The following is a 25460-nucleotide window of genomic DNA, read 5'->3' as shown; positions in this document are numbered from 1 at the left end:
AATGCTATTTGGTCCAGTTAAAGTAATGCAATCATTAATTTGTGTGGGGTTGTTTGTGGTTCCAGGTTAGCATTGAAAGGATACCGTTCTCCACTGCAAGCAGAAGATCTGTGGTGTCTGAGGAAAGAGGATACATCTAAGAGAATATTATCCGACCTGGAGGAAGAATGGACAGCGGAGTGCACCAAGTTACAGCAGTAAGTGCTGTAAGAGGCTGTTCAGACTGAATGCATTCTTGTACTAAAAAACCCTAGACAAATCTCAATGAATATAACAGAATGCAAGTGTCTAATATAGTCTAAAAACAGGGTGCTCCTAAAGAAAACAGCAAGTAGTGGCATAATGGTCAAAGACGTCCATCTAGTGCATGAGTACATAGAAAATCAGTGTGGACATGCCCAAAAACATGTTTGGAACGACCCCTTTGGCCATTGAAACATCACATATCATTATTCTGAGTTGTTATGAATGAATCCTACAATCATCAGACATCTGGCATTTTGCACCACATAATATATGTTGATTTTGATGCCGTTGTGGATCTTCATGTTGATTTGATCAACTTGATCACATTTCCATCTGAAAGACCCCCACAAAAGAAACAAGCCCAACTGCATCCATTGTCGAGACAGGTCAATTGGCTGGCTTGTTAACACATTTCAGCTTTGAACATCCAGTATGTTTAAGTCCTCTGAAATGCTCTTTTAAGCCCTCACAGGTCAAATTTTACAACTGTGTAAACTTGTCTTGCGTTGTGGCGCAGGATCTTTTAATGTTATTCTGTTTCCAATTAGAACTTAAAACGAGGGTGACATGCTTAACCACTGTTTTAAAGCTTTACAACCAATTTCTTTTCCTCTTTTCCATCTACAGGCAAGAGAACCACCTAAGCACCAGTATTGCCTTGGGATCTCGATTACCAGACCAGGCTCAACTTCTCAGGAAGATCCAGAAAGAGCAGAGTTCAGGATTCTGCCTCTTACGAACACTAGCACGTAGCTTTGGACCCTACTTCCTTACTGGGACACTGTGCCTGATGGTGCATGATGCTTTCATGTTTGCAGTTCCACAGGTTCTAAGGTGAGAAAGTCAAACCTATGCGAGAGAGATGAGTCACCCAGGCCTGGTCTTCAGTTTGGGTTCATAAACCTTGGGATTTTAGTGTATCTAGGGAAACTTAGGCATCGGGCTGTGTTTATGAAAAGTTCTGCCTTCAAATAAATACAGATGGCCCCTATTGGCTTTTCAAGACAACTCGCAAGGTTATCAAAATATTTTTTCAAAGAGACATCTTATGGTTCACAATATCTTGGGACGAAAACAGGAAGTGGCAGTGTGCGGCAGGTGTCAGAGACGCCATACCAGCCAGACAGAGATCATGCTGTTTCTGCCCACAGAGATGTAATTATGGCTTCAAGTCTGAAAGCTTGAGAGAGTGAGAGATGACCACAGCACTCTGTCCACCATAGACGTGTTAGCTTCGGGGAGGGTAGAGGAATGCTGACAGGGTTGTGGTTGCTTTGGGAAAGCAGCCAGCTAAATGGGAGGTTCAGTCAGTTACCAGCGAACTGCAGCAGGATGATTCAAACTGTAGAAAGTAGATCTATTGTACTGAAATCTAGTGTTGAAAAAAGGTGGGCATTGGTGAGAACTATGGAAACATTCAAGGTCTCCTGCTCTCGGAATAACTGATGTGGATTTTGTAGCATTTGGTTAGCATTCAGAATCTTTTTTCCAGTCAAACATGCTACTTCTTGTTAGGCTCAAGACATCTACCATTCTTCATTTTCAAAGATTTTCAAAGAAAGCTGTGGGTTTAACACTACTGTAAACCTTGCGCTTGACCACAATGGTTGAATGTGGTCTCTTGGACAGAAATCCAGCAAAATGCTTAGTTACATAAGCAATCAGCAAATTTCTTCATATAGTGCCTTCATTCACCTCTCTTCTCTTTCTTTTTTGAAGTCTGTTGTTAGGCTTTATGAAGGACGAGGAAGCTCCGCTATGGAAAGGCTATTTCTATGCCTCTCTTATGTTCCTTCTCTCCTGCCTGCAGTCTGTCTTCAACCACCAATACACATACACCTGCTTTACTGTGGGCATGCGGGTGAAAACAGCAGTCATGGGTCTGGTCTACAGAAAGGTAGGCCATATCACCAACATAAGACCTTAATATTTGTAAGAACATGTGAGAGGATTGGTCCATTTTTAAGTCAATGGGGAATTTGCCGAAATGGTGTCTTGTTTGTCAACCAGGGACCTTAAATGTCTTTCTTTCTTTCCTCTTTCTTCTGGAAGTCTCTTGTCATGAATAGTGGAGCACGCAGAACATGCACAGTGGGGGAAATAGTGAATCTGGTCTCTGCTGATACCCAAAAGTTAATGGATTTTGTGGTGTATTTCAATGCAGTGTGGCTGGCGCCCATTGAGGTCACACTCTGTCTCTTCTTTCTTTGGCAGGTAAGGGCACTTTGACCACATATAGTTGCTTATTTTCATAACTATTAGTTCACCCCAGTACTATCTCCCTGGTCAAACTAATAATAACATAAAATTATTAAATGTATTCTAAGCATTTAGGGATATTGGTTGAATGGTTATTGCATCTGCATTTGTTTTGCACGAAGAAAAATGTATGTCAATCAAATGTAACTTCTTTCAGCATTTAGGACCATCAGCTCTTGCGGGCATCGCCACAGTGATCCTCATTTTCCCTTTGAATGGATTCATTGCAAGGAAGAGAAGCAAACTCCAGGTACTGTAGAGCTGTAACACAGGATTCATCCTCCCATCCGAGGCCCTGATCTCTTAGCTCTTGACTACTTTCACAGAGAGATGTCTCAATCTGAATGAGATTCTCACATTGCAGATAAAGATTAGTTTAGATCCTCGATCAGGTCATCCATTAAGATACTTTCTGAGAAAGCAGACTGTAGAGGAATGATAAGTTTCTTCTGAGTGACCGCTAACTTAAGTCAGTGTGAAGGGTCCACAGCTGGTTTGGATAGAGAAGTGAGTCCAGTATGGGTGTGCGGGTTGGATTTAAGCTACTCTCATTGTTTTGAAGTTTGAAGGGAACCACAGTGCTGGCAAATGACAATAAAAGCTTAAAGTTTCAATTCTTTTAAGAAAACAACAGACATTTGGCATGATGCTGCTCAAGTCAAGCTCAGAGCCATAGTATTCCAGGCTAAGCAGTTAGGAATTTCTTGCCCTCTTCAATTTTATAAATCATTCTCTCTGAAACTGTTAAAGGCATATGGTGCAAGATCAGCCAGGGCTTGTTGAACTTAATCCTCTCAAGATCTATTGATGTTTAGATGACTGTTGGCTGTTGTATTCCATTCTACAGGAGATACAAATGAAGTACATGGATGGACGGGTCAAATTAATGAATGAGATTCTGAACGGTATTAAAATCTTGAAGTTCTACGCTTGGGAAAAGGCCTTTCTGGAGCAGGTTCTGGGATACAGAGAGAAGGAGCTCAAAACTCTGAAGAAATCTCAGATCTTATACTCAGTGTCCATTGCCTCCTTCAACTCCTCATCCTTCCTGGTGAGAAAAGATAGTGTTTCTAAAATATAAGCCTCAAGGCTGTCACTTTTAATGTAGACATGTGGGAAACAAAAATAAAAATTTACATTAAACAAAGGTAATGACTGTAAACTTACCTTTATGAAAGACAGGACATGATATAAGTTAAGCAACTCATCTTGAAATTGACTTTGTGATTTGTTCTCAGTTCTGACAGTGATTGTAATTTCCATTCTTTGCCAGATTGCTTTTGCTATGTTTGGAGTTTATGTGCTTATTGATGATAAGAATGTTCTGGATGCTCAGAAAATCTTTGTGTCAATGGCTATCATCAACATCCTGAAAACTCCACTGAGCCAGCTTCCTTTCGCCATGAGCACAACCTTGCAGGTAAAGATGACATGAACTCTAATACCATTTACCTTCTGCCCTAATTATTTAATAATGCTGTTTCTGTTTAGTTAGCCTATTCCTTTATTTCAGGATTCTGACAGACTACTGATTTTTAATTGATTTAAATGTACAAATTATTCCTGTGTTCCAGGCTTTCGTCTCTCTCAAGCGTCTGGGAAAATTTCTCTGTCAAGATGAACTCAAACCAGACAATGTATCTAGAGATCCATTTAAATCCGGTGAGCGGTCACCTGATAACATACAGTACTTTTCAACAGATCAGTATGGCTAAAAACAGACTCAGTATTTTCGGTACCCAGTGAGACTCTGTCCCTCTCTTCCTTCTGTCAATAAAAAATATGATTGAAAGCAAGACTAACAATAGTTTGGCAAGAGCCTCGAAATTTCACAGTTGGATGATAGTACTGTCTCACTTCCTCCAACTGGCATTAGCTCCAGTGAGATCTCTGAAAATGTATTGGATAACCCAACAGGAGTGTGGTATCAGTGCGTTCTACTACAATAATGAAAGAAAAATACTTTTTTTAATTAATCAAAGGCTTGCTTGTTTTGGATAGCTGGTGAAAATAATTATTTTGAAGATTAAGCTAATTAGATTATGTAATTAAAGTGAGTATATGATATCACAAGCTGCTGTAGAAGTCTAGTTAGCCAGAAGAATTCACCTAAATAAGATCAATTATTTCCAGATCAATTTGTGCTTGCAACACAGGTGTTCATATTTCTTTCAGAAATTAAATGAATGGGAAGCGATAAAGGAATAGTTAACCCAAAAATGAAAATTTAAAAAAAAAGTAATCTCTCATTACTCACTTCCCCTGATGCCATCCCAGATGTGAATGACTGTCTTTCTTCAGCAGAACACAAATTATGATTTTTTTAGAAAACTGTTGAAGTTCTGTAGGTCCTTATAATGTAAGTAAATGGGTGCCAAATGGGGCTGTTTGATGGTCCAAAAGGCATATTTAGGAAGCAGAAAAGTAATCCACACGACTTCATTCGATCAATTAATGTCTTCTGAAACAAACCGATAGGTTGGTGTAAGAAACAAATCTATAATTAAAACGTTTTTAACTTTACATCGTTGCTTCCACCCAGCATTCATTCCTCCATGGCAAACAAAGTGCATGCTTCCAACGTATCGCGTGGACGTGCCATGGCGCTTACGTCACTGATGCATTGACTGCTGCCAGGAAGCGATTTTTTTACTTTAATAAAGTATTCATTATCGATTTATTTCTTATTTCAATTTGCTTCAGAAGACAATAATTGATCGACTGGAATCATGTGGATTTCTTTTGTGTTGCCTAAATATGCCTTTTGGACCGTCACATAGCCAGCAGCCTGATGGCACCTGTTTACTTACATTATAAGGACCTACAGAGCTTCAACATTTTTCTAAAAATCTTAATTTATGTTCTGCTGAAGAAAGACAGTCATAAACATCTGGGATGGCCAGGGGTGGAAAGAGTACTGGAAAATTATACTCAAGTATAAGTACTTTTACTTCCCAAAAAATGTAGTATGAACAGAGTAAAAGTAGCTGTCCAAAAAACTGCTCAAGTAAGAGTAAAAGAGTAGCTCATTTAAAAGTACTCATGAGTAGTGAGTATTGAGTACCGAGTTACAAAATCTATGCCTCATTATAATGAACACTGTATGCCACCTTTTAAAATACATCACTTATCTATGATAAACACTACATGAATCTGATTCCAAAAAATAAAAGGGAGACATGATAACAGAAATGAAAAGATTAAAAAGTTATTTTCAATACACTAATCTCCATTTTAAATCGTAATATATGAAACAATTACATTAAAATCAGTTTATGCGGGTCCAAATTGTCCTTAATGCCGACAGAGCGTTATTGTTGTGCAAAAAACATGATCAAAACAATGCAAGGAATGCAAAAAAATGCTAAATAAGCAGGATCACTTGGCACGTCATGTCCTGCACAATAGAGGAGGTAGAGCAGGCATGGGAAAAGTTGTTTGGTACAGGGACTACATCACGCTTAAAAAGGAATAATTCACCCAAAAATGAAAATTCTCATAATTTACTCACACTCATGCCATCCTGGATGTGTATGACTTTCTTTCTTCTGCAGAACACAAATTAAGATATTTAGAAGAATATCTCATCTCTTTTGGTCCATACAATGAAAGTGAATCAGTACTACAATATTGAAGCTCCACAAACCACATAAATCAGCATAAAAGAAGTCTAATCCATGTACCTCCAGATGTGGTGAGAAACAGATCAATATTTATTTCCTTTTTTACTATTAATTCTCCTCCCTGCTCAGTCAATCTCCACTAGATTCACAATCTTCATGCATATCGCCACCTACTGATCAGAGAGCAGAATTTCTAGCAAAAACTTACTTAAATGTTTATCTGTTTCTCACCCACACCTGTCATATCAATTCTGATGTCATGGATTAAACCACTGGAGTCGTATGGATTACTTTGATGTGCTTTTTGGAGATTGAATAGAGCTATAGTGCTGAAATACTCTTCAAAAATCTTAATTTGTGTTCTGAAGAAAGTAATAGACAGATGCATGAGGGGGAGTAAATGATAAGAGAATTTTCATTTTTGAGTCAAATATTTCTTTTAGTAGCACATTGGGGGCCAAATTGTCCTCCTTTTGAGATACAATGTTCCACAATGATGGAATGTTTTTTTATCTTTTAAGCCCAGAAATATTTGTGTTCTCATTCTAATGCATGATGCACAATTTTCTGAAGTTTGTGACTGGTGTAATGTTCTGCTGAAGTATTGCTCTGCAAATGTTGATACATTTCTATCTTTATAAAGGCTAAGCATAATTCTAAATTATTTTATCATCTCTATTTTCCTGGTAATTTATTATACCAATTAAAACATTCTCTACATCAGGGGTCAGTATTATTAAAAATGTAACTGGTTTATTCTATTACATTAATACTTTTAAAGCTACTCAAGTTATTCAGTCAAAAGTAGTGACTGGTTTTCTCATTTCCTTGTTATTATTGTTTGAATAATAGACTTTATATGACATAGCCTACTAGACAGTGCTCAATTCGGTTACATGTACACTTCAAGTCTGACATTTTGATGCAAATATGCTTTTTGTCCCACTGTTTAAGTTCACTTTAGACATAAACGACTGTGTTTATATTAAATCCTCACCAAGACGGGCATTGCCGGAATTATAAAGTGTATTTGATCATTTAGGCGCGTAACCGCATTAGAGCTCAAATATTAGCCGTCTATAAATCAAACAGCACGCTGCTACAGACGTCAGGAAATAAAAAGTCAATCTTTTATATTTCATCTAGATCAATCAACCAGTGGTGCTCTTGCTATGGAGATTGATGTAATGAACACCCCAGTTCTAGATGTAAAACATAGGCTTAGTATAGAAAACAACTCAAAAGTTCCATCGAGGACATCTCTCTTTTTTCAGATAGACATCTAGATAATTTTATTGCCCAGCCCTATTTATAACATTGCATTAATCTCTCACAGCAACCCAATAATCTCAGTGATAGATAGTTAAATTACAGGCTACGTTAGACACACAGAATCTAGTAAACAGAAATATGTAATTTACCTCGATATGTTTCTTCAAATTAGAGGCAGGATTAATGATGATATCTGGCTTGAGTAAGATAAACTCACATGACGCGATCATGCCATTGGCCTTTTTCATGCGGTCGAGATGTTCAGCTGTAAACTATGCTTGAGGCAGATGTTCAGCTGTAAACTATGCTTGAGGCATCCAGATCCATAACAGTTGGCGCCAGATCTGCAGCTGCCGTTCAAGTTTTTTACATGTGCTTTGAGTGGATGGGAGTTACAAGACTCGCCCAGCCAATCACGTTGCTAGATAAAATAAAATCAGGACAGATAATTAGCGAACAGAGATGGTGGGAAAATAGCACATTAAAAGTACAGTTACAGCACTTAAAATACACTCAAGTAAAAGTATACAATTTTTAAACTACTTAAAGTACAATTCTTGAGAAAAGGTAGTTAATTACATTAACATGAGTATTTTTAATTTGTTATTTTACACCCCTGGGGATGCCATCAATGTAAGTGAATAATGAGAGAATTTTCATTTTTGGTGAACTATTCCTTTAAAGAATAATATTTAATAATTTTCTTTTCCTCTTTCATTGATAATTTTTCCACATTGTCTTTCAGGTGAGGATGGTTTAGTGTTTGAGAATGGAACTTTCAGCTGGTCTAAAGATGGCCCTCCATGTCTAAAAAGGTATCATGATCCAGAACTTTTCCACAAGGCACCTCAAAAACAATTAGACAATTAGTATCAAAGCTTTTGCAACTCCCCACTCAGTTCCTCTTTTAGTTTGTGTGTGTGTGTGTGTATGTGTGCAGGATCAGCATTAAAGCTCCCTGTGGTTCGCTGGTTGCTGTTGTCGGCCATGTCGGCAGTGGAAAATCCTCGCTGCTTTCTGCCATGCTTGGAGAAACTGAAAAAAGAAACGGGACTGTCTCTGTCAAGGTAATTTCACTAATTAACTGTAGGTTTTTTTTTAAAATCATTTAGGACCAGTCAATGTAAATACTAAATACCTGCCAGGAACATTTAACAAAATATAATATATGCATTATATTGTCATATTTATTGATGGAATACATTGATTTGTTCAAAAAGCTCAAATGTGATCAAAATGATATGACATAAATATGTTCTTATTGTACCTATAGTAGAAGGTCCCCTGTACAATTAACAGCATTAGCTGGGAGAGAATTTATTTAATTTGAAAGCATAATGGACATTATAACTGAAATATACCCACATGAATCAAAATCGTATCGAATTGGGAAATCTGTATCAATACTCATTCCTAGCATTTTATATTGGCATGTTATGATTATAGAGTATGGTACTATAATGAGACATAAAATACAGCCCTATCTTTATTGTACATATACAGTACATTAATACATTGTAATTATAATTTTCACACTTCTGTCTATTTAGGGCTCCATTGCGTACGTTCCCCAGCAAGCTTGGATCCAGAATGCCAGCCTGCAGGACAACATTCTGTTTGGAAAGGAAAAGAAAGAAAGCTGGTACCAGCGAGTGCTGGAGGCATGTGCCCTGCTACCTGATCTAGACAACCTGCCTGCAGGAGATGCCACTGAGATCGGAGAGAAGGTAACAAATCTGGAATCTTGGCCAAAGTTGGGAACTGAACCAGTAGGAGCTGAAGTAAATAAGATTCATTAGTCATATCCATTCAAAAATAACATAAGCCCTGTTGAAAAGACCAGCACTGCTGATCATAAGGATATGTTCTGTTTGAGATGTTGGTCCCCAGCAAGGGATGTCCCCACAAGCTTCTCAACAGGCTTAACCAGCAAGAAGTCCTTGGTCAACCAGCTTCATCAGAAAGATCATGCTACATGCAAAAATGTTTGTTGGTGAACAACATCTGTCCACCAGTTAGACCAGCACTAAGCCAGCAAAAATCTGCATAAACCAGCATGGGAATTCATACTGGTCTTTTCAGCAGGGAGGACATCATCACTGAGAATGCATCAATATATAAATCTATTTAGATCGTTATATACAAGTTTTTTGTTTTGTTTTATTTTTTGCTTTTTGCTAGGGTATAAATTTGTCTGGAGGACAGAAACAGAGGGTGAGCCTAGCACGTGCTGTTTACCGAAAAGCTGATGTCTATCTACTTGATGACCCTTTGTCTGCTGTGGATGCACATGTTGGTCAGCACATTTTTAACAAAGTCATTGGACCCAAAGGCATACTAAGAGACAAGGTGACTATCACTGTAAGGTCTAGCCTGCAGTTGGAATGGGGGCATTTTCTTGCTCATATTCAAAAAATGTTCCAAAATCTTACATCAACTATTTTTAACAGACACGGGTTTTGGTGACCCATGGAATGAGTTTCTTGCCTCAGGCTGATTTGATCCTGGTTCTGGTAGATGGGGAGATCACAGAAAGAGGCTCATATCAGGAGCTTTTGAACCGGAATGGTGCTTTTGCTGATTTCATCCACACCTTTGCAAACTCTGAAAGAAAAGAGTGCCTTTCAGAGGCCTTTAAAAGAGGTAATTTTCCTGTGCCGAGAGGTCAAGTATTTTGCTACAACTTCATTTAACACCATGAAGCTAACTGTCATATCCAAATGAAATGGTTCAATAATTGAATTAACATAATGGAATAAACCTTACATTTAACTAATTTCATTGGTTTTATGTTGAAATCATTCACTTGCAGGCTCCAGAAAGTCCTTAAGATTAAGTGTTGCAGACTTCATGCCATTCTCCAGGGATCTGTCCCAAGAGCAGCTCATTGGGTATGTGATTTCAATGCTAATGTGGATAAGTGCCTGTGACTTTAAATGACACACAGAAAAGTGAAGCTTACTCTGATATTGGTGCTGAATGGCTGGGGTTAAAGTTGGCTGACCAAGATAGTCTGTTAAAACAAAAGTGTGAAATTTCAGCACACCCCATATACATTGGCTGTACAAACAGATGGTCTTGCCCCAAACTCCCACCATTGGTCAAGCTGATGTTACTGTATTTGGCTCGAAAGGCTGCTCAAATAAACAAAGGACTGTTTGGATAGTGCCACTGAGGTACACTTTTAGGTGAAATCAACCTTCAAATTGTTTACTTATGGTTGACCATGCATATGAAGCTGAAATATGACAGTGAATTTTAAAATGGAAAAAAGAACTCACATCAACTTTAAAGTTACAGTCTGTAGCAAATAGTAAAACTTTGTGGCTGAACACACAAAACAACAAAGACATCATACCACTAACATTCAGCTGCAACACTTACAGACCTGAAATGTCAGAAACAAACATTCTGATTACAAGTTGATTGATTCTAACTCATCTCTATTTAGTGGTGACACAAACAGCATTACAATGCAGAGCGTCAAGCCGCTACCCGATTCTGATGAGGACCAAATCCTAGAAGACCTAGGGAAACTGACTAAGGTTGATAAAGCACGGATAGGCAGAGTAAGATCATTAGTTTTAAAACCTAACTCTTAAAAAATTAGAAATTCCCTTTTTTATTAATCACAGATGTCTGACTTATGACACTTTGTCTCCATTTTTGCTCTATCCTTATAGGTCAAAATTGAGATGTACATTGAATACTTCCGCACCATTGGTTTGCCTTTGATAGTTTCCATTGTATTCCTCTATGCCTTCCAACAAGCTGCATCTCTGAGTTATAATTACTGGTTAAGCTTGTGGGCTGATCAGCCTGTCATCAATGGCACTCAGTTAAACATGGATCTGAAACTGGGAGTGTATGGAGCTCTTGGTTTTGCTCAAGGTCAGTAGAATTTAAAGAGTAGTTTTGTCTCAGATAGAACACTAATGATTGTTTTACTACACTTAAGCGTTTAGCATTTTTCTACTGACAGAAATGTCATTTCAAATGCATTTGATGTGTTGCTGCTAGCTTCAATCCAACACTTACTCTATATCTTAAATAACATAAGATGTCTTCCCAGAAGTTTCAGTAGTTGCCACATTCACCATTAATTACAATTGTTTTGTCAGGCCAGCATCGTGGGCAGGTAACCCTGCCCTACAGCTACATAGGACAAGCCGTAACTGTCCAACATGCAACACAGTTTCAGTTTTGATCTATGTTTACAAATTTAAAAAAAAAATTGGTGTCATTCCTGAATGTAACATTTCTTCATGACACCACTGTTCATTTTCTTCCTTTTTGTTGCATTTTAGGAATCGCCATATTCGGTACAACTGTGGCCATCTCCTTAGGGTGCATCATCGCGTCCCGTCATCTTCACCTGGAGCTTCTAAACAACGTACTTCACTCCCCCATGTCATTCTTTGAGTCCACCCCTAGTGGCAACCTCCTCAATCGCTTTGCAAAAGAGATAGACGCCATAGACAATATGATCCCAGATGGGCTAAAAATGATGCTGAGTTACTTCTTCAAACTAATGGAAGTCTGTATCATCGTGCTGATGGTCACTCCTTTTGCTGCTGTTATCATCCTCCCTATGGCATTCCTCTATGCTTTTATACAGGTATGCATGAATCTGCATTTATTGAGTTAAGGAAAGGAGGTTAATTAATTAACCGCAAATGCAGGCATTTCAGAACAACCCAACTGCTGACTCCAACAATAACTGAATCCACCGGAAAAAATCATCAAAGGTTCTGGTTGGGTTTTGACTGTAATCTCTCTCTATCTTGCTCTTTTGACCCTTGAAGAGTTTCTACGTGGCCACATCCTGCCAACTGCGGCGGCTGGAGTCAGTGAGTCGTTCTCCCATCTACACACACTTAAACGAGACTGTGCAGGGTGCCAGTGTCATCCGGGCATTCAATGAACAGTCACGCTTCATCATGGGCGCCAATCACAAGGTGGATCGTAACCAAGCTGCTTACTTCCCCCGTTTTGTAGCCACAAGGTTAGTCTTAAAGAGGTTCTAGCAAATTCAGTTCAACAATTACAATAACTACTCTAATCTACGCTCAGAAACAAATAGATGTAATGTTTGGTCACATTCATCTTTGCAAAGCGAAGTTTTGCTGGAGAAATACAGTCATCTCAATGGGAATCCATGTGATGAAGGTGGCGAAGACATTTGCCTACAGGAATTTCACATGGGGTTTAAGTTTGGTGCACTTTGACATGCAAATTCTCAGTGTTGATTAATATCAATCCGCTTGGTTTGGGAGTGACCACTTAGTGGGAGGTCCTTCGTACATAGCATGTTCAGGTTTCACACTCTCTTCTCATCCACCCACGCCTTCTTCGCCTGCACAATTTCGCTGTGCAAGGGTGAATATGTTCGAGCCGTTAGGTGTTCACACAAGATGCATACTTGCATTCAAAAACAGGTAGATGAAGTACAATGAAATGGAACAGAATGCAGAGGTCTGAAGAAAAAAAAAAACATGAGATGTGATGCTATGACCAAAGACGTCCATCTGTTCCATGTGTACATAGACCAACAGTTAAAAAAGAGTGCTGACAGAATGCAAAAACACATCCTGATTGAAAATCCCCTGACAAGGAACCTTACTATGTACTGTGGTGGGCATATTATGAAGTACATATTGATGTATTGGAATTGTGCAGACATTTAACCTCAGTTGGCGATGTCTTTCGGTGCAGGTGGCTGGGTGTGAATCTGGAGTTTCTGGGTAATGGCATTGTTCTTGCTGCTTCGATTCTTTCTGTGATTGCAAAAGGAACCCTGAGTCCTGGGATGGTTGGTCTGGCTGTGTCACATTCACTTCAGGTTGGAATCATTACAAATATTTCAATGTGCAATACAATATTACAAACACAAATATTATGAGGCATAATGAATAGATTGCATGTGGCAGCTTCTCTCTTGCAACGTTCATCCTCAAATCTCAACTTCAAAATTGACTTTTACTCTTGCACAAGTGCTGCTGCAGAGTATTTTTTCATTTGTGGTCAGCCTTTTTCAAATTATTATGTAGAGAAGAAAATACAGTCCAAGCAAAACAGATCATCCAATGTGATCCTTTTATTTTACTGTCTTTCAGGTGACAGGATTCCTGAGCTGGATTGTAAGGTCATGGACAGATGTAGAGAACAACATTGTGTCGGTTGAGAGAGTAAAGGAGTATGCAGACACACCGAAAGAGGTGAGTGTGAAATGTGCACCCTAATTCAAAATAAAAAACTAATGTATTCATTGAATAGTGGAAAAAGATCAGTGAGAATAATTTAGGTAACTGTTTGTTGAGCACCATCCTTTTCATTATTGGCCCACAGTATAGATATTGTATAGATATTATATTGTCTAGTCTGTGGTCAGAGCAAGCATTTTAAGAGTTACCTTTTCACTTTGAATGCTATTATTTACAGGCAGCATGGACCATAGAAGGAAGTTCTTTGCCAACATCTTGGCCTCAAACAGGGACAATAGAGTTTCATGAATATGGTCTTCAATACCGCAAAGGCCTGGAGTTGGCCTTGAAGGGCATCTCTGTCCGAATCCAAGAGCGAGAGAAGGTACAAGTGGACAGTTTGTTAAAATAAACTAATAATAATAAAATAAACTTCTCTACAAATATTACTACTTTTTTTCTTTTAAATAATCCGTACCTTGTGGTATTTAGAGGAATGGTTCATGCAAAACGTACCCTTCTGTCATCATTTACTCACCGTCATAGCATTCCAAACCCATATTTACTTACTTTCTTCCAATATAGGAGATGTTTGACAGATGTCTAGGCTGCTCCTTTCCATGAAATAAAAGCATATTTTGAGCAGGGGCTGTCAAATTCCAATGCAGAGCAAAGAAACATAAAATTACTTGTGCACTATATTCCAAGTCTTCTGAAGCCATACGACAGCATTAAATCTCTGTTGTTGTTATTCACTCGAAATATTCTCCCCCGTAGCTCTCAAATCTCATTTGTGCATGTGCATATTAAAATATTAAGATTTTGAGGGCTGCATAAGGGGAACATTTCCAGTTAGTAACCATTTAAATGTCAGTATGCTCATCACAGAAATATATGGAAGAGCAGCTTGAAGACTCAATACTCAATAATATCTTATTTTGTGTTTTATGGAAGAAAGAAAACCATACGGGTTGAAACCTCATAAAGGCGGTAAGTAAATGATGACATAATTTTAATTTTGGGTGAACCACTGATTTTAGTTCAAGAGAGGACAAAGATGAAGCAATATTTTCCTAACCATTTGATGATGTCATTAGGATGTAACAGTGAAAAGCACATTATGGTAATTATACTTATCAAACATTTGGTGGGATTGTGGTGATGCAAAGTCTTACTGATCATATCTTCTGTAATTTCTTTGTCTGTAGGTTAAGCAATGTTGAAAAAGTACCACAGTCTCACTCTTTGGTTCCTTTTATCCTCACAGATTGGTATTGTGGGAAGAACTGGTGCTGGAAAGTCATCTTTGGCTCTTGGAATTTTTCGGATCTTGGAAGCAGCAAAAGGAGAGATCTACATTGATGGAATCAATATTGCAGAAATCGGGCTTCATGATCTAAGATCCCGGATCACCATCATTCCACAGGTAAGTAGAACTGATATCTACCATTACTGTTGGTCATTTCTTCACAGTCAAATATTTAATTTATCTCTTTGGGCAAATGGGCAACTCAATAGTTGCTTCTCATCTTCTCACTGTGGCAGTATTTCAATATGTTATGAGGATCCATCCATTCCACACTAATCTATTTTGCAATTTTACTATTCTCACAGGACCCTGTGCTGTTTTCTGGATGTCTCCGAATGAACCTTGATCCGTTTGATACCTACTCTGATGAGGAGGTGTGGAATGCCCTGGAACTGGCTCACCTTAAAAACTTTGTGTCAAATCTTCCCGATAAACTCAATCATGAGTGCTCAGAGGGAGGAGAAAACCTAAGGTTTGAGGATCCAAACTTTCGAGTTGAACCATAGCATTAAATAATACATATCCAAGTTACTTGGTAAACTTAGTGCTGTGTTCTCCTTTAATCCTGCAGTCTCGGTCAGAGGCAGCTGGTATGCCTAGCAAGAGCTCTTCTCCGAAAGACAAAAATATTGGTGTTGGATGAGGCAACAGCTGCGTTGGACCTGGAGACAGACACCCTGATCCAGTCTACCATCCGCAGCCAGTTTGAAGATTGTGCTGTTCTTACCATAGCACACCGCCTCAATACCATTATGGACTACACAAAGTAAGTCATGACCATAACCATACAACAATGGTTCCCAAACATTTCATTCCACACAGCCCCTTTTTATCTTTGATTATTTTCAGTCACCGCATCAACCTCTCTCACCTAAACATGGAAATAGGCATAATAACATAGGCATAATAACAAGTTGAATTTATCAATGACATTTAAAGGGATAATTCACGCAAAAATAAAAATTCTTTCATGATTTATTCATCCTCCTGGCATCCCAGATGTGTATGACTTTCTTTCTTATGCAGATTTTTAAAAGAATACTTCAGCTCAGTAGGGCCATACAGGACAAGGGAATGGGTGCCAAATGTTTGGAGCAAAATCCTCATAAAGGGAGCATAAAAGTAATCCATATGACTCCAGTGGTTAAACCCATGTATTCAGACACGATATGATAGATGTGGGTGAGAAACACATCAGTATTTACAGTAATTATTTAGCATCAATTCTCCTCTCTGCCCAGTAGGGGGCAATATGCACAAAGAATATGAATCACCAAATACAAAACAAGAAGAATGGGAAAGACAAACTGAAGTGGAGATTGACTGACAAGGGAGGAGAATTTATAGGGAAAAAAGGACTTAAAAATGTATCTGTTTCTCACCTACACCTGTCATATCACATCAGAAGACATTGATTTAACACTGTTAAATCATCTGGAGTACTTTTATTTTGCCCTTATTTGGACTTTGTAGCTTCAAAATGTTGGCACCCATTCACTTGCAATTGTATGGACCTACAGAGCTGAGATATTCTTCTAAGATTTTTCATTTGAGTTCAGCAGATGAAAGAAAGACACACATCTGGGATGGTATAAGGGTGAGTAAATGATGAGAAATGTTTCATTTTGGGGTGAAATATCCCTTTAACTGTCTTAGTAGGCTACCAACAGTATGGCACTTACGCTTGGAAAATCCTGCCTTTTTCATCACCATTTTGAATCAAACAGTTCATCAGTGCCTTATGTGATATTAAAAATTAGAAAGTGTTTTAGTCGCAAAATTAAACGACAAAGTGGCACACTGAATGCGTTTTGCCTGTTTTTATGTAACATTCGTTTGTCTTGGCACCTGTTTTGCTGTCCAGTATGGCTGGGTTTGTGCTGAAGTGCCATGTTTTATTTATTTTTTAGCCGCCTTGTCAAATTAAAAATGGATTAAACTCTTACAAAATGCGTTTTCGAGTCGTGGTGCTGCCTCTAGCCTTTTGTAGCACAATGACGGGTTCTGTGTGAGTGACCCCGCTGACCCGGAACTTTTTTTGTCTATAAAATACTAACGTAACATATGTGACGTGTTTTAAAGACACACACGCACGCACCAAAGTTTTAGAGCGACATGGGGATGCATATTATGTACACGTTTGAATAATTGATTTGAACTTGCGATCTTCTCTGTTTTCACAGGGTAATTGTTATGGATAAGGGACATATACTGGAGATGGATTCTCCCACCAACCTGATAGCAAAGAGAGGCCAGTTTTACTACATGTGCAGAGAAGCTGGGCTCTTGTGAACTTGTGGCCGGACGCTGACATCGGAAACCAACTGTCTTCTGGCGCCCCCTTGTGGTGAAAGTGAAGAACCTGCAGCCTCTCGGTAATTCATGTAAGACGCACAGAGTGGACCTCAAATTACCCACCAACTGGTGCTTCACAAGGGAAAAAAACTGGAGACTTGAAGTCCAATTTACAACACACCTACATATAGAAGTGGTTATCTTGATAAGTTGTTACTAAAGCTAAGACGTAACCATCTACTCAGGTTTACAGCCTTCACCATGGGCATAGTAACTCTAAGCAGCTATTTAGGAATACGAATACTTAGGAATACTTTACCATTCCTGCTCAGATTTCAGGTTCTCCTGTCAGAAGATAAAGGTGCTTTTAACTTTGTTTGTAGGGTTACACAATATAAAGGTTTAGTTTATTGAAATCTGTAAATATTACACCAAATAAAATGAAAGTATCTATTCTAACTATGCATAGAACCTATGGTGAAAGAATGTGAAAAGCTGACATGCAAAATATATATATTTTTTATAAGTAACTTTGGAACAAATCAAAGAAGGCAATTCTATAAGCTCTAGTTGTTCCATACAAAGTTCTCTTTGTAGTATTCCAGACTGTAAGTTATGTGAAGAATCATAAAAAAGAGGACAAATATGTTTACAAACATATTGCCACATATATTGACCTGAAATTCCATGAAAAATACCAGACTCCCACTTAGACACCAATTAAAGCTTTAACGAGAGGGTTTAGGGAGCAAAACAATATGGTCGCCCAAGTAGTGTTTGTTCGTTTCAGCCAAAGGAAACATAAATGGGCAATAATGGCTGGATGAAAGAACATGCAATCTGTACACTATAAGATGGTGTTAATGAAACATCTCAAATAAACTGCTGAATGATAAAATAGTTGCAGTTTTAATATCTTAAGAAATATTGTTTACCTCAGTTTTATTTAGCAGTGTTGCACTTCACAGAGTTCCCACTCTTTTCAAGGCACAATTTTCCAGGATATTTCCAGGGCATTTTGTGCCCAACAGGTGTAATATTTAAACAAAAACACACGAGTGGTCGTTATGTAGTGGTTATTGTATGGTTATTTTTCCTAATTCCGTATTTGAGAGTTTAATAAAAATGTATTAGCAACCGGTGTCTAATAAAATCATTTAATACAAACGTATAGGCCTATATAATAAAACTTATATCAAATAAAAACAGAATTATATTAATTCATTACATTTTTCAACATAAAATTGGATTGTTTTATCAAATGAAGTGTCTCTCCTAATTCAAAATACAGTGAAAATACTTTGTTTTTTTGCCCATTTCACGTGTTCATTTAAATCGAGCTTTTATTTTGACATTTCTGTGTATTTTTGTCCTTAGTCTCACTTCCAGATAAACAGTTCCCAACATAGCCTTGTGTGATTATCAAACCCCAAACAAGGACACACACACACACACACACACACAGCGTGGGATGATCATGATGAGGTGTTTTCAGTGTAAGAGTGGTGGCTTCACACATTCACTTTAAAGCACGCAGAACATGAAGATTATATATTTATTTAAATTGCAGCCTTTTATGGTTTAATAAACTAGGACATATCATGATGTTAATGTAATTGTGCATTTAAACATTTATTTTCATCCCTAATATGTTATATGGCATTTTTACGACTAATATCAGCAATTACGTCCTCATATATACAAAATTAATTCCGAAGGTCTTTTTAATAATTTACAACTCAAATGTTTTGTAGTTAACAATACAGCATTGTTGGAATGAAACCATATTTTCCACGGTGTCATCATCCCATCATTATAATTATGAGTAAAAGGTTCAGATTTGTATGAGACAGGGCTGTTCATGTCAATCAACTGATGATGTTGTTTACCAATGTGAAGAATCTGGCAGTGACAAATCTGGTGTTTGACATCTATCCGGAGTCTCGATCATTACAATGTTTCTGTGCATGTTACAAAAACCTTGTTAGTGATAGTCAAACATTTTTTATATTATAAAATATTTTCCAGGACACGTGGGAACCCTGACAATTTGAGAAATCTCAATGTTATACAAATTCTGTAAGTTACTGTAGATACTTAGAATATACTTTAAACTTAAAAAGTGGACTTGAAAAGACAATGCATCTAATAACACTATGCAATAAAGCTACATGTGTGACGTGTACATTTGAGTGTCTTTATGACACTCCATACTTTATATATTTAATCTTTGACACTTCATCTTATGTTTTTTATGTTAATAAAGAATTTTTGACATCTTGTTAAAGGATGCATCATTGTGCTTATAGTTTTCTACAGTTTTAGACATGCCATCAAACAATAATAAACAATTTGTTTTGGACATGATGAAGAAGCCGCACCAAGAAATGAGTACCAAACTATATTTATTGTTTACAGTAGTAAAGGACAAAAAAAAAAAAAAAAAAAATGTACAAATCAGTACAGAAAGATGCCAACATCCGGAAATCTTTGAGTCAACCCTTAAAAGCCTCTCTCCCTGTGAACCATATGAATTACAGCGGGAGGGGTATCGATGATAAAAGAGATTAGACCAGTCCTTGAGTGATGGATACATTTCTGCAACAAAGCTTGAAACGATTCCCTTTTGTTTAGCTTCAAGATCTGGTAGTAGTTATGGGATTTAAAAATAAAAACGGGACATATTGGTCTTTTAGGACATTCCTACATCCTCTGTCAAGATATGTGAGGAAATGGGAATGGTAAAGCGATATATTTCTACACATTTAAAAAGTATGAACTTAGAAGTTGTTGGTATAATTGTGCCCTTGTCAGACAATCAGAGTACCATCTTTGGGGTTTGGTCCAGAAGGTTTGTCTGCAAATTGTGTCATGTAGCAAGTCTCTACACTTTTAAATGACCATCACAACAGTCCACAGTCCCGCTCTTGCAGTGAGCTCCAATTAGAAGCAGCCCCATTAAAAAAAGCAGATGAATACAACACTGATTGAACTTATTTCTACAACACATACAGGCAAATAGAATCTGAGCTGAAACAGGAGTACTTAAAGCTCTTTAGAATAAGGGATGAAAAACAAACAAACTAAGTGTCCCCCACCTTTTATTGGGCGAATAAACATTGGGAGTCAATTGGTTCTATTTTGGGCTTGTTCAGTGAATTAGCTGAACAACATTCAATCCAGCGGTCTAACAGATAGCAGACGAGGCTTGTGGACAATTTGAACAACTACACCCTCTGGCAGCCAGGTTGTGTTTGTTTTCCCACCACAGTAGCTGTCTAAAACATGTGTTTAAATATTGATCACAGGAAACACATTTTGATGCCCACTCTAGGAAAGCTAGAGACAACAAAAGAGAGAGAGAGAGAGAGCAGGGGAAATAATGTGAATGAAAACATCATGAGCATAAAATAGATACATGTGTGGTCCATATGTTGAGTTTAGCAGGAGCCGCCAGTTTGTTGCTGAAATACATCAATTGTGTCCTCGTCCTCCATCTCCAACTATCACAATACAAATGAGAAAACCTTTGATTGATGATTTGGTACAGACTATATGTTGCATTCAACATGCATTCTAGGCCTAGATTACCAAAATGTATAAATGGCAACATATAACATCCAGTCAACGTGTTACAAATACAATCCAGTTTCACCTGGGATTAGTAGTTTTAAGTCTTAAATCAAAAAATTATGATATAGTGCCTTCAACACACACTCACCTGCGCAGGTGTGTCTGTCTCATTTATTGGCTGGCCGTCAAACCTAAATCTAATCTGTCTAATTGACAAACCCTATAAGAGAAAAAAGTACTTGTGTTAGGGCTCAAGAGGAAGGAAAGTCCGATGGATTTACAGAGATGAATCAAGAGATATGCACATTAATAATACACTCCAGATGTTACAAATCTTAAGTGTCAGAAACTGTGATTATTATTTTTTTTTTTTTTTAATCAAGAGACAATATTTAGCCCACTCGATCAAACCTTATAAAAGCTGTTTTATTCTACATTGTGCAGGGGTGCCCTCATAGGGGCTGCCATTTAAGAATCACATGACCATCTGAATACTACTAGCTTAAACTCTGTAATCATCTTGTTATTGGACATGTACTCATGGATTAAATTAATCATGGCTGAGTGTTAAAAAATAATTTACACAATGGCATCTGTAACTGAAAACTATTGATTTTGAATGATGCTGAATGATGCTGCATCCACACCACTAGGTGTCACTAAGTCCAAGATAACAAACACTGTTCACCTTTAATGCAGACCCATTTTGAATTTTGGCAGCATTTTTGCCCCGATCCCCTCTACATTTCTGACCCTACATTATACTTAATATATACAACTAATGACAATAACAACAATATGATTCATTAAAATGTTTCTGCTTGTAGTGATTTAAAAGTTTTTCCAATTGTATTGCATGATCTGACTTAGCATAATGATCTGATCTACACGGATTGCCTACACCAGTGTTTCCCAAAAAAAATTCTGCCACGGCACACTTTTTACAATTAAACAAATCCCATGGCACACCTCTATCTCAATGTCCCACACAACCATCGTTGATAGTTTTCCTTTTCAAGAACTTCCATGTTTTCTGTCCATTTTAGTTGCGCGTTTACTCATAATGTTTGAAATTCGGCTATGTAAAAAACGCAAGTAAATACGGTAATGAGATCACAGGTGGCAAGAGTGCTATTTGGGTAATGAATAAAACAACAAATTTGCACCTTTTCTTATTTTTAGATTTGTTCTTGCAAATTAATTCTGGCAATGACACAGCAAATAATTTTGTATTTATCCATTTATTTACATGGCTTCAAACTAACAATTAAAAGTGGTAGCACAAGTGTTAAATTCTACAAATGGTCGCACCGGTCCAACTGAAAAAAAAAATTGTTTTCCTTCACGTTTTCTTTCTTTTTATCAGGATCTAGATTAAAATAGTCATCTGAAGACAAACAAAGCCTTTTCTACAATCAGAGGGCATTAGAAAAGGTTTTACACAGAAGGAGAAAGTTCCATTGTATTCATAGTTTTAACTGTGGCATTTTCAGTAAGATCACAGTAACCAAAAGTAAAACCATGATTAGCAGTAACCATAAAACAAATTGTCATTTTTCCTAAGAAACAATCATTCATTTTTTTTTTTGTGTAAATTGAAACCTTACAATTTCTGTCAGTTCGTTGTGCAGATTTCTCCATTATTCCTTTTAAATGCGGTTTAGAATGTTGGGGCTGTTTAAAACGATTTTAAACTGGTTTAATCATTGACACATTATGGCTTTCATACAGGTTTTAAACAAGTAATCAATTGCAAACTCGTGACTCAGCCCATGCTTCTCGCAGCTCTGTTTATGATGATCTGCACAGCTGAGACTGGCCCACGTGTAAATGAACATCTCCGCACTGATCTGTCCATTGAGCAGCGCTGACTGATCCTGGTAAAGCAGTTTACTTTCGTGTTTGCCATTTGATATTTGTCGTATGGAACAAAAAACGACAGAGCACAACCAGAGACAGCCAACTTTGAATTCGCAGCAATACGACCTCTTGCAAATTTTTATTGAACTATTAGGGGGGAAAAAAGTTGAAAAACGGAGTCTGGAGCCCTGATTTATTTAGTGGAATTTGATCATTTTTCACAGCACACCTGAGAATCTTTCACGGCACTCTAGTTGGGAAACACTGGCCTACACAGCAGTCCTAAGTAGGGTTCTTACCATGCATAGGGGAGATTAATTATCTAGTACAGACGCCTAACAGAGCCTACCTGTCTCTCACAGTACGCTTTCATTAATTTGCTGAGCGGCGTGTGCCTTTTAATTTTGAACTGGACCACCGAGCCATCCTGGCCTGCCACCTTCAGATTGATGTGGTCGTTCTCGGTTTTCACTCCCTCCTGAAATCACAATAAATGCATTGGGCATGAATAAGCAAGCATATTACACATAGGTCAAATTAATTTAATGCATCTAAAAGTTTGATCTCATTTTAGATAACCCAACCTACTGTAGAAAGTGGGATGCTTTTTGCACATCTTTTGAAGAATGGCAGAAATGAGCAACTACTGAACAACTAGGCCCAGTAAATGCTAAAAGTTTCTTTTATAAGTCAACTTATTATTTTGACTCCTTTTTAGCCCATCCTGGCCACACATTCATCCATAAAATGTGCTGTGAATTCAGCACGATGTGTAAATCCACATACATTCACATGGTTCGTCTGACCATTTGTACTGAAAATCAGCCGCCTTCTCAAACACGGTTGCGGCTTGTGCGCCATTTTTAAGCATCTGGCGCAGCGAGGTGCAACTCAGAGCTCAATACCCAGAACTGAAAAATTAACGAAATGAAATTTTAGGTTGAACGCGGTCAATTAATGTTAAAATACACTTAATTCGTCGTATTTATCGCCCAAAAGGAGAATTTTCATCGTGTACTACGGAGCTTTTTCATATTTCGTCCCGCTGTTCTTGCGGCACTTCCTTACGCCAATGGCGTAACATGGCCGGTCAGCGCCACTCCGCTCTCACAAAGAAAAAGCCGCAAACGCTAAATTACACCAGGAGAGAACAATACGCGGTACATACCACAGAATGGCGCACTTCTCTATGCCCTCAATAAAAACATGCGACGATAAAACTACATAGCTAAAATTAAAACGGATGGATTTCTAATGAAAATTAGACAACGATTGCGTGCCGACCGCCCGAGTCCCGCATAAATGCGCAATCTAACTATTACAGCAAGGTTGCACAAAATGAAACTGGAACTCGGCCGCACGCGGCTCGTTTCAAGCCACGCTTTAAAGTTACAATAAAACCACAAAACAGACACTCACCTTAGGTTTGTCTTCGGACATTTTAGCAGGTGGCTATTGGTCTGTATTAAGGAGGTATAATGAACACAAGATGCGCTCTCAGCACTGTAGAGCAACACAGCTGCCGACGGTGACGCGCTTTACTTTCCGTACTATATCAATGATTGGATGGTTCCGGGTCACGTGACAGTCCTCTTATTCACGAGAGCGCGCAAAGCTCTGACCCGGTTTATGGACCGCCCAGGTTATGGCAGAGTTAACTAGTCCATTTTCTGCTTTAAAATAAAAAGGCCATACATTTCGTCATTTGAAAACAATGGTGGTCAATGTAATGGGCCCTGTTATGTTTGCATGTGTTTTGTGATGGTGATGAAAATAACATTTCATAACTTTATTTATTATTGGCAATTGTAAGACATAAAAATTGCATTTATTGGAGTACAAACAAATTATGATGGTCCAGACTACTTATCCTGTGTTAAGCGAAACTGGCTAAAATAATTTTGCTAGGTTAACATTCTAAAAAAAAAAAAAAAATAGTAGCCTACGCAAATCTTAACACATTGCTTGCTGTAATATTTAGAAAATTTGAACAGTATTAGAATAAAATAAAGAATGTGGCCAGGGGTCTAAGGGTCCTAGGGATTTGTTTTTATGAGCTGATGGGCCCAGTGGGGCCCTAGTGATCGAACTGCACCGTATGTGCTGAGTGTCCGTGTTCAGCTTTCTTTGGTAGTCTTGACTTGGACCATGGAGGCTCTGGCACTGGCCCCACTGCTGATTCATAACCCAGTCCTGGTCACAACTATATAAAACATCTAAGTGGGCCTAATGCAGGGGTGTCCAAACCTTTTCTATCAGGGGCCAAATGCAGAATAAAATAACGTGTTGCAGGCCGCATCGCTGTAATAATGAATAAAGGGCTAATGTTATGTTGTGTTGAAGGATGAAGCAGCAAAAGTCAGAAAAGATGCAAAGTTGCTGTTGTTGCCAATATGTTGTATCCTGAAGAAGGAATTTATGTAATCTACTAAGAGAAACTCTTAACTTTGTCCTTGCACTTATTTTTTTTTTTGTTGTATTTTCTCCCTTTTCTCCACAATTTGGCATGCCCAATTACCATCTATTACCAACTATCTAAGTCCTTGTGGTGGCATAGTGACTAGCCTCCATCCAGGTAAAGGAGGACGAATCTTTCTGAGACGTCAATCCACGCATCTTATCACGTGGCTTGTTGAGCGTGTTACCAATGGAGACCTAGTGCGTATGGAGGCTTCACGCTTCTCTCCACGGCATCCACGCACAACTCACCACGTGCCCCACCGAGATGTCCTTACACTGATTTGAGATTGAAAGCAAAACATGCAGGCAACTTTGAATTATTTTATTAAAAACTATCAACACATTTGTGTAGGCTGTGGA

The 25460-nt window shown here is 38.1% G+C and overlaps 2 protein-coding genes across 2 annotated transcripts in view; one reads left to right on the top strand and one right to left on the bottom strand.

Annotated features, from left to right (window-relative positions):
* Positions 1 to 19483, top strand: part of LOC127654172 (multidrug resistance-associated protein 1-like) — a 30788-nt gene extending 11305 nt beyond the window's left edge. Inside the window, exons 7-31 of the mRNA XM_052141221.1 lie at positions 66 to 197; positions 874 to 1080; positions 1966 to 2143; positions 2299 to 2460; positions 2663 to 2755; positions 3353 to 3556; positions 3779 to 3925; positions 4080 to 4167; positions 8146 to 8215; positions 8341 to 8467; positions 8951 to 9127; positions 9582 to 9749; positions 9851 to 10043; positions 10213 to 10291; positions 10852 to 10969; positions 11084 to 11291; positions 11708 to 12018; positions 12206 to 12405; positions 13116 to 13242; positions 13517 to 13618; positions 13842 to 13988; positions 14871 to 15029; positions 15218 to 15384; positions 15484 to 15678; positions 17096 to 19483. Coding sequence (XP_051997181.1) covers positions 66 to 197; positions 874 to 1080; positions 1966 to 2143; positions 2299 to 2460; positions 2663 to 2755; positions 3353 to 3556; positions 3779 to 3925; positions 4080 to 4167; positions 8146 to 8215; positions 8341 to 8467; positions 8951 to 9127; positions 9582 to 9749; positions 9851 to 10043; positions 10213 to 10291; positions 10852 to 10969; positions 11084 to 11291; positions 11708 to 12018; positions 12206 to 12405; positions 13116 to 13242; positions 13517 to 13618; positions 13842 to 13988; positions 14871 to 15029; positions 15218 to 15384; positions 15484 to 15678; positions 17096 to 17204 — 3868 coding nt within the window. The 3' untranslated portion in view covers positions 17205 to 19483. The remainder of the gene's footprint in view (positions 1 to 65; positions 198 to 873; positions 1081 to 1965; positions 2144 to 2298; positions 2461 to 2662; positions 2756 to 3352; positions 3557 to 3778; positions 3926 to 4079; positions 4168 to 8145; positions 8216 to 8340; positions 8468 to 8950; positions 9128 to 9581; positions 9750 to 9850; positions 10044 to 10212; positions 10292 to 10851; positions 10970 to 11083; positions 11292 to 11707; positions 12019 to 12205; positions 12406 to 13115; positions 13243 to 13516; positions 13619 to 13841; positions 13989 to 14870; positions 15030 to 15217; positions 15385 to 15483; positions 15679 to 17095) is intronic.
* Positions 19484 to 19631: 148 nt separating this feature from the next.
* LOC127653940 (small ubiquitin-related modifier 3-like) lies at positions 19632 to 24194 on the bottom strand. Its single transcript, XM_052140813.1, has 4 exons — positions 24060 to 24194; positions 22990 to 23118; positions 20929 to 21000; positions 19632 to 20710 (listed from the first exon to the last, which is right to left on the bottom strand). The coding sequence occupies exons 1-4, from the start codon at positions 24078 to 24080 to the stop codon at positions 20648 to 20650; spliced, it is 285 nt and encodes a 94-aa protein (XP_051996773.1). The 5' UTR covers positions 24081 to 24194; the 3' UTR covers positions 19632 to 20647.
* Between the last annotated feature and the right edge of the window lie 1266 nt (positions 24195 to 25460).

The sequence above is a fragment of the Xyrauchen texanus genome, chromosome 13 (genome assembly GCF_025860055.1).
Source record: "Xyrauchen texanus isolate HMW12.3.18 chromosome 13, RBS_HiC_50CHRs, whole genome shotgun sequence".
Lineage (NCBI taxonomy): Eukaryota > Metazoa > Chordata > Actinopteri > Cypriniformes > Catostomidae > Xyrauchen > Xyrauchen texanus.
The sequence above is the reverse complement of the archived record's forward strand: the minus strand, read 5'-3'. Positions and strand labels throughout refer to the sequence as shown.

What these genes read in the sequence shown, in the direction of transcription:
- LOC127653940 (XM_052140813.1), bottom strand. Translation starts at nt 24,080, where the DNA reads ATGTCCGAAGACAAACCTAAG. An exon ending in TGTCCGAAGACAAACCTAAG is followed by an intron (nt 23,119 to 24,059) that starts GTGAGTGTCTGT and finishes TTGTGATTTCAG; the next exon opens with GAGGGAGTGAAAACCGAGAA. An exon ending in AAGCGTACTGTGAGAGACAG is followed by an intron (nt 21,001 to 22,989) that starts GTAGGCTCTGTT and finishes TTTCTCTTATAG; the next exon opens with GGTTTGTCAATTAGACAGAT.